Source organism: Rhopilema esculentum, chromosome 14 (genome assembly GCF_057945365.1).
Source record: "Rhopilema esculentum isolate cy_ngs chromosome 14, ASM5794536v1, whole genome shotgun sequence".
NCBI classification, from domain to species: domain Eukaryota; kingdom Metazoa; phylum Cnidaria; class Scyphozoa; order Rhizostomeae; family Rhizostomatidae; genus Rhopilema; species Rhopilema esculentum.
In genome coordinates this window covers 5,023,292-5,034,161 of record NC_142828.1, presented here as the reverse complement: position 1 = coordinate 5,034,161, position 10,870 = coordinate 5,023,292, and the positions used below count along the sequence as shown (strand labels likewise).

Below are 10,870 nucleotides of genomic sequence, written 5' to 3'. Positions count from 1 at the left end.
GGATAGACGATTAGTGACCTTTCCGAGCTCCATGTCATGAATTCAATCCTAGATGATTTGTACATAGCTTAAAAATTAATGGCATAAGAAAGGATATATCTCACAAATTAAGAAACTTCTGGCTCTATAAACGGCTCAGACATGCTGCAGGGAACAAAATGATCGAGTGAGTAGTTAAAATACTACCAATAGTGTCGTTCATTTGAGAAGAAGACCCTTTAAAATTTACCAACGGTAGCTTAGCGTGGCAATCGGCCCAAATTGAATGATGTAAGAAAAGATATGCGTCTACCAATAGAGAATAGAGATTTGGAAAATGTGAGGGGATTTGGCACCACGAAAATTATAAACAGCCACGCCCTTTAAACTCCCCAAAAAGAGGACAATGCCCTTTTGATTATGTCAGAATCAATCAGAATCAAATACATCTTGTTGCCTGCAATCAAAATCTTTAAATGATGCAAAACGTAACATATCATCCTACTCTATCAATTTCCCTCCTTTTTTAACAAATTTGAAGAGAATGCTCTTGAGAGGGGTCTGGCTTTTATCTAGGCAACTTGTAGAGCGAATGGTCAGGCAAGTCTTGAGGCAAGTATCGGATTCCAATCTTTTCTGATGAAATATCGAATTTCTTCCAAGATGACTTCCCTTTGGAATAAGCGAAGCGAGAAATCACGGAACACCAATTGAATTAACTAGCAATTAATTATATTGGCAACGATGTAATACAACAGTCTAAAAAGGATTCTACAACATTGTAGGACGGCGAATATTCCTTAATCAGTGGGTGCGTGTTGCATAGCGACGAATACAATCTTCAGAAAGTTGGTGTCTGAGAAACATGTGAATCTTGGATATAAGTTAGTACAAGCCAGGCACCGCGGAGCAGGGGGGATGGGCTGGGGGGTTTAGCCAAATACTGAGTAATGAACTACCAGTAAAGCCTCTTTTTATACGGTTTTAGCCACCCCCACATGTCTTGATGCTCCGCAGTGGCTGGAAACCCAATGATATTGCCTACTTCAAATTAGTTTTCAAAAAGGGGTACCCCCAAAGGGCGTGGTCACAAAAATGTTCAATGGAAAGCTTACCCTTTCCAGCTACCATCCCTGACAAAAATGGCTGAGATTTTAAAAAAGAATTACACTTTATCGAAAAAGGTAACTCCTAGTCCCTCCATTTGAATGTTGAAGTTGTTTGAATTGTTCTTAGGTGCTGTCCCTGCAACTCCAACATTCACAAGGGGGATGAGGGGAAGGCCGCTTCTGTTACAACTGTCTTCCTGCATTTTCAAAAAATTAAAGCTTCATTCAATTATATTATCCAAGATTGAAGCCTCATTCTGCTGTACAAATAAGAATGCAAAATGAGAGATATGTGAACTTTGAGACGAGTTTTCGCAAAGAAAATGATAACACCCTCTGTACTTCTATTGCTGATTATCCTGTAGGTTTACTCACGTTTCTAATACTTTCTAACTATTAAGAAGATCAATAAATACTGAACTTCATTAAACAACCTCTTACAGATTAACGCAAAAATTTCTCCTGTTAAAGGCCATAAGATTTCATTTCAAGCTACAAACAACATCTGGTTCTTGAGTCCAAATTACACTTGCAAACATACGTGCAAATCTCCCTACCAATAATGGCCAGAAAGCCTTAACAAACAATATTTCTGTTCAACAACAAGGAAGATTGCATTTAGCGAATCTTGTTGCCCGAAGGAAGACTGGAAATTTCTTGACTCTTATGATAAGCTTACAACCATCACTTGGAACCAGGGGCGGACACTTGGTCAAATATTGGGAGGGGGGCAAACCTATTGTTTTGATGCCTAAGAGACAAACTGGGAATTTTGGGCCTAAGAGACAAACTGCCCCAAGAAATTTCAACATTTTGATTGCATGACTGCATTAAACCCCCGAGAAGAAAGAAATTTTACTAACAAACCCTAACAATTTAAGCCCACCAAGACACCAACCAGACAAATGGCATAATTAGTGACAAACATCCTTTAACAGAGGCACTTATTGAAAAGAATGGAGCATTTTTCTGGTAGGTTGAGACGAGACAGTAAAAGTATCCAGTTCTAATTATCCAGTATTCAAAGCCCGCCTAAAGAAACTTAATTTTCTCTAGTTCTCATGTTTGACCCTTTAATTTCAAATCAGTTTGTAGCAAGGCAAACGACAGGCCTTAGTTTTGCCAGAGTCAGGTAGTCTTAAAAATTATCAAATCAATGACAAAAAGCAACGGTATGTAGACTTGGTTTGTTTTTGCTGAAGGTATGATTGGATGGAAATCCACCTGCGACAAATGATTGAATATAGACTGGATTCTAATGAGGAACTCATTGCGTTACTTCCTTTCAATTAACAAGGTAATAACGCTTGCCTAATATTTTAATAAGGAAAGGGTTAATTCAATGAAGCCTAAACCATCCTTTCAAAGAAATATCAGTTAATTATCAGACACTGTTTGTTTGGTCCAATAAGAAGGAAGACTGCTTAATTAATGTACATTGCAATGCTCTGGTATGGCAGAGGTCTTTAGACTTCATTCATAAATTCAACAGTGCACGTGGACGAAAAATTTGAACGAGGCAAAGGAGACAGGCGCTCGATAGGAAACTTGGAGAGAAACAGTGAACCATAACTTATCCAACATCGAACAAAAACACATTTAGAAGTCGTGAAGCCGAAATCTTTGGCTCTTGACATACTGTGTCTTCGAATAGGGCCCGAGAGGTGGATTAGCGTGTAAAGACATAGGGCATAGCGGACTCTCTCAGAATGATTGTAAGTATGTTTCCGATACCTTGCTTGTCGCTTTGCTGTCATCAATATGATTCACTGTATACAACATGTACCGGCTCTGGAAATATGACGACCGCTAATTCTGCAAAGATTTTGATAAATTGAAGTTAAATGACTAGCTGTTATGGAAACTTAAAACGTACGACTCTTTGGGTTTATTTATTAGAGAAGGCCCCTAAAAACAGCAACTAACGTTTGTCTCTAATGGCTGCAGCCCCCGATTGGAATAATGAATCGAGTCTTCTTTGATCCAGAAACATGTTACATTTTTTCAAAAACTTAAGCACATCTATTTTGAAAACAAATGAGGAAACCTGATTATTTTATAACTAAACATTGTACTGATTCAAGTTTGATGCGTTAAATTTATTTTTATTCTACTCCTCCATAATTCATTCATTCATTCATTCATTCATTCATTCATTCATTCATTCATTCATTCATTCATTCATTCATTCATTCATTCATTCATTCATTCATTCATTCATTCATTCATGTTTTTCAAACCCAATATTCACCGTTAGAAAGTAACTACTAATTGATAATCATATAAGCGGCATTCATTTCCATTAGCTCGACCATATTATATCATTATATAGACATTGATAGGTCAACTCCTTTCATCATTTATTGTGATCAAAAACACCAAAAATTACTAAAGCAAATGGATCAACTCAAGGTGTTTTATCGATTGAAGGAATGCTGCTATAGGCCACGCGCTAGACTTTTAAGAGCCTTGTGATCAAATGAACAAGATGTGACGTCCAATAAAAAATACATCGAATAAATAAGATAATGGAAAGAAACACAAAATAAAAGATAATGCTGTAAAACGAAAATTCACAAATAAAATTAGAACAACTAACATTTCAGATCAATTGTTGCACTAAAACAACTTGTGAACTTGTGAACCGTTCATTTCTTATTTATTTACTTTTGTTAGTTCATACTTGGAATTGTTTTGTTTCATACAAACTTAATCATAGCTTTTTTTCTATCTAAAGCATGATTGACTAATTACATTCAATTGAGGAAACGATCTCTTTGTAGTACGTCACAAGTACATGTATCCAATAATCCATCGCCTTTAAAAATTATCTTTATCTAAACACGCAAAACGCTTCCTTGACTCCTACAATCATTGAGTAACTAGTATGGTATTTATAATTTGCTTGTTACAATTACGTCATAGCTTTAAACAATGTTATCTCAGTTCTTCAGATTTCAGTGCACGTCCAGGAGCCTCTTTGTGACGAAACTGCATGGTAGCAAATATAATCAAAAACTTACATTTAATATTTTTCTTCAGCTTTCTTTAGTGCTTTTGTAAATTTTTTGTCATTTCAAACTTACTACAAAACTAACCAGAAAAACCTACGAGGAAGAACTTTAGAGAGGCACGCAGACAAGTCAAACATGCATTATAATGTCTATTAACTTACACCGGTTGTGGATTTGAATTATATGCCGACAGAATGAAACATAGGCAAATCAAATCTTTCGATAAAAGCTTTTCCATAGAAAAAACACCTTTTCGTGGAAAAATCCGCATTTTTTCGGAAAACATCCCCTTTATCTCAGAAAAGCCTACCTTACAGGAAAGCTGGCAGATATGTCTCTGAAAAATAGGTTTCTAGTAGGTAGTAGGAGAACGTAGGAGGGAGGGGGGGGGGGTTATTTATCAGATTAGCAAAGAAATTTTGCCGAAAATTCTTGTAAAACGTTAGAACTGCAGTTACTGTTTCTTGTCGGAAAGTTATTCCTTTGGCCCCCCATTTTCCCGCTAAAATTCGATGGCTTCGACGGCCTGATTAGGTAAAGACCTTGTACTACTACTTTGACTACTGTCATTTTGTTTATGAGACATTCTTTATGAATAATACAGTAAAACCACAACAGTTATTGCTGAGATCAAATATGAAGAAGACAATCACAACAGACCGTATCATTAGGATCTGCAATCATTTTAATAAACACTACTGAATCCAGGGGGGGGGGGTGGCCAAATGGGAAAGGGTTGGAAATGCCCACCCATCTTCAGATATGTCGGCAATCTCAAGAACAATGTTAAGATTATGAATGTAATTATTTTTTGCTCCAATGAGTTTAACTTCGAAGATATATGAATAGCGACAAACAAATTCATCTATAGGATGTTCTCCACTCGTGCCTAAAAAATCAGCTTTTAGTGTCAGACTAGGCCATCACCCATGTATGTGTACTTAAGGAATGGAAAGCACTCTAAAAGACTGAAAATCTGAAATGTGGCGCTTATTGGCCCAAATATTTGAAAGTTTTTCATCAAATCTTATGGAAAATTGATGCTAATGGAGATTAAAAGGGTTCTATAAACGAGGAAAACACTGTTTTACAACCATCAAAGCAAATAACTCGACTAATGCGATTTTAAAGCGTTTAAAATATTGATCATTTAGTAACCATCTATAAGATAATTACCTGATTTCGAGATTTTCAGGAAAAATCACGAACCAAAGATTATCAATTTCAACAGACATTCGCGGGCTGTCGAATACAAACGAGGATCGATATGATATTTGCAGGAAATATGGCGACAAAATATCGCGTCAAAACACTCTAATGATTGTGTCCAAAAAGACTGGCCTTTTAATGAGACTTTAAACACGAAATCGTGGTTTCTCATAATGCGAAACTCTGGTTACACTATACTGTTTACCATAATATGAAAGCAAAACGTTTTCTAGTAAGGTGCTATACAAAAACTTCTTGTAAAGGCAAAGCAGTGCAAACAATCTTATGTATCCTTCTTTTGTGAAGAAAACCAATGATATTCTCACGAAGTGAACGTTTGGCTCTTTCAACTAATTTTGTCATTTTCAAGAAACGTTGTCTTTAGTTTGTTGCTGGGGTGTTTGAAAATTGACGGGATTTTTTTCTCTTATTTTATACACTAACAAGTCATATCCACTGCCTTTTACCATAGGGAAACTGTCCAGGGGTGTAAAGCTAGAGGAGATGACAAAACAGGGTAGCTGAGCCTCTCTATGTCAATGCCGAAAATTAGCTCTTTCTTTTTTTGCTATTGTTTTCTGATAATGTTTTTGCGAGAGGCCCCTGGTTATTTTCATAGCTCTTCTCTCTTGCTCTTGACAATATTCCCCATATCTTTCAACTTCTATACTGATGTTTGCAAGTTTTTTCTAAATAAGAATATTAGTCAATCCATTACTGATCAAACTGTCACTGATCTTTTAGTTTTCTAATCAAGGTTTCTTATTCCTAGATCTTCTGTAGTCTCGTGCTTCTATCAGAATTATTAATCATTGGTCCCTGCCTCAGTGTGGAACAAAGTGATCAAAGTGCCAACCACCTTGATATCCACGATGATCCTACAGAACTTGTCAAACTGCTTTTAGAGCGGAGCATACTGGCCAGTCACAAGAGGCCAAGGAAAGCCGTTTCGTACAGTGTTGTTAAGTTCAAGAAAGAAAATAAAAAGCCAAAGCGCAAGGATGTGTATCCATCGACATGGGGCAACTTCATACTTTATTGCCGGACTGGTTGGTTGCTTCAAATTTTGCCCAATGGAATCGTAAACGGGACCAACAACATCAATGAAGTAAATGGTAGGCATTTCTGATGATTCGATAGTTGAATAAAGCCTATAATTAAAATGATTACTTTATGTAATGATTAGCCTAGAACTGTAATGATTCGATAGTTGAATTTAGCCTGAATGAGAGGAGAACACCCTTTGGATGTAATTCACGATAGGACGCGTAGATAGTGAAGTAAACCTCCGAGGGCCACTATCTTACGCCGGGAAAAGTAAATAGAGCTGCATTTTTAATATGGTTTCCATCTTCTTGCACAAAAACGACAGCGACATAATAATTTTAACGTTAGTTTATAGAATTAACTAAAACATTTTGATGAGAAACGTTGATTTTCAAAATGGGAAAAGCATCCTCAACAAAGCTGTGTTCAAAATGTCTTCCTTGCAAATGTTTTCCGACATCTGCGTTCGGTTTAAAGCTAGCTCGGGATATACATACGCATAATACTACATTGGTTAAGGAAGACTTGGGCCTAAGCTCTTTGCCCCAGCCATCCTGCCCCTGCTGCTCCGTCAATATGAAAGATAATAATGATAGCCAAGGAACAAAAATATGAAGACAAAACAATAACAAAAAGGAAAATGTTGCGTATCACGAGTAAAAAAGTAATTGTTAACTTTATATCATTATTCATAACGACAAACATATAAAGTTCGCCAGGGTTACGCTTTAAAAAAGTGCTGTTATCAATTAGCTGTCTTGCAATTGCTTCAGGATACACAGACACGCGTGTGTTTAGATAATGGCGGAATAGGCTCTGGGATGGGCACGTGTTTCCACATTTTACCAATTAACTCACAGCATTACGGGTTTGAAGAGTCTTTAAGCGTTCTATGTAACGAAAAGTAACAACGTCTTTGTTTATCTATGACTGAGAACAACCCTAAATCTAACGTAGCTAGCAATACGCCTGTAGCATAGCAGCCTTAGATTAATTTCCTTGCTGTCTGGGACAAACTGTTGAACGCCTCACTATATTCAATCCACACGGATGATTCCAGGCATTGTTTGAGTAAAATATGCTTCCAACGAAATTCACCTATTTTGAGGGATAGCCATAAAACGCAATTAGGAGGGATAGCCATAAATTGCAATTACCCAGAAACAAACTTGCTTGAAACACCTTCGCCATCCATTTAATCAGAAACTTTTTTGGAGACAAACAGAGCGTCCATACTGAGGCATTAAAACATCACTCATTGTTGAAAAAAAACAGGCAGGGCAGCTTTTCATAAAATGAATTCATGCTGATTATTTTGAAAGAAAGTACAAATATTCAAACATATAACAACTGCATTTAGAATGTGAATAATTAGAGTTGGCAATAATATTATCAATTAGATATTATCAATTGTTGACAACGAGATTTGATATTAATCGTTAAACTAAGTCGAATTATTCATTTTGAATCGTAATGCGTACATTTACATCGTGAGACATTTAATAAATTTGGTTTTTGTTATGATAATTTATGTCAACATATTTACTCTCAGCTGTGATGCAAGTCCAAGTTATTGGACCAACGAAAATAAGAATCAAAGGAATAAAGTCAGGAAGATACATAGCAATTAACTCAAGAGGACGCCTGATAAGTAAGGTAGGGACACATCATTTTCCATGGCTATTATGAGTTTCCGTTTCTCGCTTTTTATTAATACAAATGCATTTTTAATCAATCCCCATTTGATGTCTTCAATTCAATCTAAACATTGATATTCACTATAAGAATATGTCTCCACAACGTGCACTTGAAAAAATAGGCCTAAAGGCTGATTTCCACGAGGCGAATTTCGCACTGAAATCGCTGCGAAATCGCTTCGAAATTGTCTTTGATTTCCACGATACTGCGAATTCGCTGCGAAATTATATAATAATTTTCCCCAAAAATCAACACTTTTAAGGTGCCCATTTTCAGAACTGCACGCATGGCGAATGTTCCAAGATTGTTTTCTTACAAATCAAGCAAATTTACTATGCATTGAATGGTTATTAGGTGCTGCTGCGAAATTCGCCTCGTGGAAATCAGCCTTAAGACGTGATTCCCATGCAAATGTGGTCCTCTACATACTCGGATTTTAACTGTAGGTCGTTTTTTTCATTACAGCTAGAGACAATGTTGATAGTCTAAGATAATGAGAAAGAATATCAATGGCAAGGGTGTAGTAGAGAGGTGTGGCTCTAATATATGAAATAAAAAATTTCAAATTGAATTCTACAGATATTTCGTTATTGCTGCCTGATAATCGCATTAAGCTTGAAATTCAGAGTAGCAGCTTAGAACCGTTCTGTTTTATACATCAAAAGCATGTACCACTCTGCCTTTGCGGCATCGAGGACTTTAAGACAGACCGATAAACAGTAATTTTCATTAGTTAACAGTCAGTATGATCCTTTTAGCGGTATCCAACCAGAGAGACTGTGTTCCAAGAAGAAGTTCTTGAAAATCACTACCACACATTCAATTCTTGGCAACACTCTCAAGACGGGACAAAACCCTGGTACATTGGAATAAGAAAAAATGGATATCCGAAAAAGGCATCAAAGACAAAAGTTGGAAATACTTGTATTCAGTTCTTAAAGATTCCTCTTTCTGCAAAGAAATAAATAGCCATAATGCTGCTTCAATACCGTGTCAGAAAGCAAGTGGGAGTCGGAAAATCGTGATTCCAGTGCAGATGAAATGCTTCAGGAGAGTATCCCAAAAAGACAAGAATAAACCAATATTCACAATAAAGATTCTATTGCACAAAGATTAAAGAAACGGTGCGTAGATCTGTGCCATTTGTGAAAAGTAGCAGAATATATCCTAGGGAAGGAGACTTACAGCCTCTGGAAATGTCATTATGATGATGTTCATATTATTAACGCAAACAGCTGGATGAACAAAATAAAGATTGTATATAGAATGTTCAGAATGCTCGTTTGCAAAGAAAGAAGCTACGTTATGAATCTTATTTTATTCGCTGATGGTAAAGATACTGCCAGATCAGAAAGGCCTAAAGATACGAAAAAGTGTAAGAAAGCATAAGACATATTGCTATCATGTTACCCTAAATTTCATAATTGGGCCAATGACCCCAAAGGTTAGCGCTGTAAATGTCCAAAAGTCAGAACAAAGTCAGAGCAGCGTCTTTTTGTAATGAAGAAAATGCCTTTAGAAGCTGTCAGCTGGTCTGGCATTCTGTTACGAAGGTGTTTAAAAACGTAATATTTCATGGAAATATCAAGCCTTGTCATGACTTAATGTAAGAGAAAACAAACAGAGGATGTGCCAGTAACAAAAAATATCGCCATTGAATCAGAGCTTAAGAAAATAAAGGGATCTCCTTAATCAGATGTAATCATCTGTGAAATTTAGTATATTTGACCCCGTTGATATTTCACTGAATTTATGCCTCTAGTAGGGACAGGAAGGCCGAAGGATATCATTCAGAAATGTATCATATTTTATGATCATGAAAAGGCTCGAGAGAAATTACACCGTCCTTATTCAGAGTTTAACAACACCATTGCACTAGAGAAAATGAGAGGTTAATACGCACACCAATACAAATACATAGTTATGAGCAAATACGGAAAATGAAGGGATAATTCTCAATTTCAAGTGATTTATTCAAGGAAATATTCAAGAGGAGGTCCCTAAACGACTAATTCCTTTGAAATGTAATAATGTAATGAAAGATGCTACAATCTTCGAAAGCAAGGTTGAAATAAATAGACAAGACAAAATCATATATAATAGCCACAGAAACAACAAGAGGAAAAATTTCTTAAGATTATGTGGTATTTAAATGTAGCTGATTCTCTGCATAGAGTCACATCTTTGGCAAAATTTGCACGGCATTAAACTGAATTAAATTGACAAAAAAATTAGGGAAATATCATAATAACATATTATAACGTATCGTTTAGTAAAATGAAGTAGAGGGATTTGAAGAAATCGCTGAATCCATAAATTAACTAAAACTGCTTCATTTTATGTATGCTAGGCCCCGAAGCAGTCATGTTAACATTTGATATTATAACACATCAACTGATGCCATTAAACTCTTGGGGTGAAATCTCGTGTGGTTGATTGTTCACAATTCGCCTACGTTACCCTCAAGCAGATCCATTGAAGTTAAATTATACTGAGTCAATATCTTGACAAGATTTGGTAGCTTGAAAGTAATTTTGATTAGTTTTATTCTCATTGTTTTTACTTTTGTTACCTTTTGCATTAAGTATGATCTCATGTACAAAGTAGCCTTGTGAATTATGAGTAGTATCAATTAATTACTACAGCAGTTAATATTTAAATTCAGATGCTTAGTTTCTACGGAAATAAATTCAATGCATGTTTAAAAGCTGAAATTTAATGTTATAGTTTAACAAAGTGACACATTTTAATTTCAAATACAATGCAATTAAAACTGGCAGCGGATATTTTTGAGACAGGGATATTAATTGAGAT

The 10,870-nt window shown here is 36.0% G+C and overlaps 1 protein-coding gene across 1 annotated transcript; it reads left to right on the top strand.

Moving 5' to 3' along the window:
• Positions 1–2,497: 2,497 nt before the first annotated feature.
• Positions 2,498–9,039, top strand: LOC135696132 (fibroblast growth factor 1). Its single transcript, XM_065215416.2, has 4 exons — positions 2,498–2,803; positions 6,084–6,426; positions 7,911–8,014; positions 8,815–9,039. The coding sequence occupies exons 1-4, from the start codon at positions 2,798–2,800 to the stop codon at positions 9,019–9,021; spliced, it is 660 nt and encodes a 219-aa protein (XP_065071488.2). The 5' UTR covers positions 2,498–2,797; the 3' UTR covers positions 9,022–9,039.
• The last annotated feature ends 1,831 nt before the right edge of the window (positions 9,040–10,870 follow it).

Bases quoted from the DNA above. Each gene is read 5' to 3' on its own strand.
- LOC135696132 (XM_065215416.2), top strand. The intron at 6,427-7,910 runs GTAGGCATTTCT...ATTTACTCTCAG, and splicing joins CAACATCAATGAAGTAAATG to CTGTGATGCAAGTCCAAGTT. The intron at 8,015-8,814 runs GTAGGGACACAT...TGATCCTTTTAG, and splicing joins GAGGACGCCTGATAAGTAAG to CGGTATCCAACCAGAGAGAC.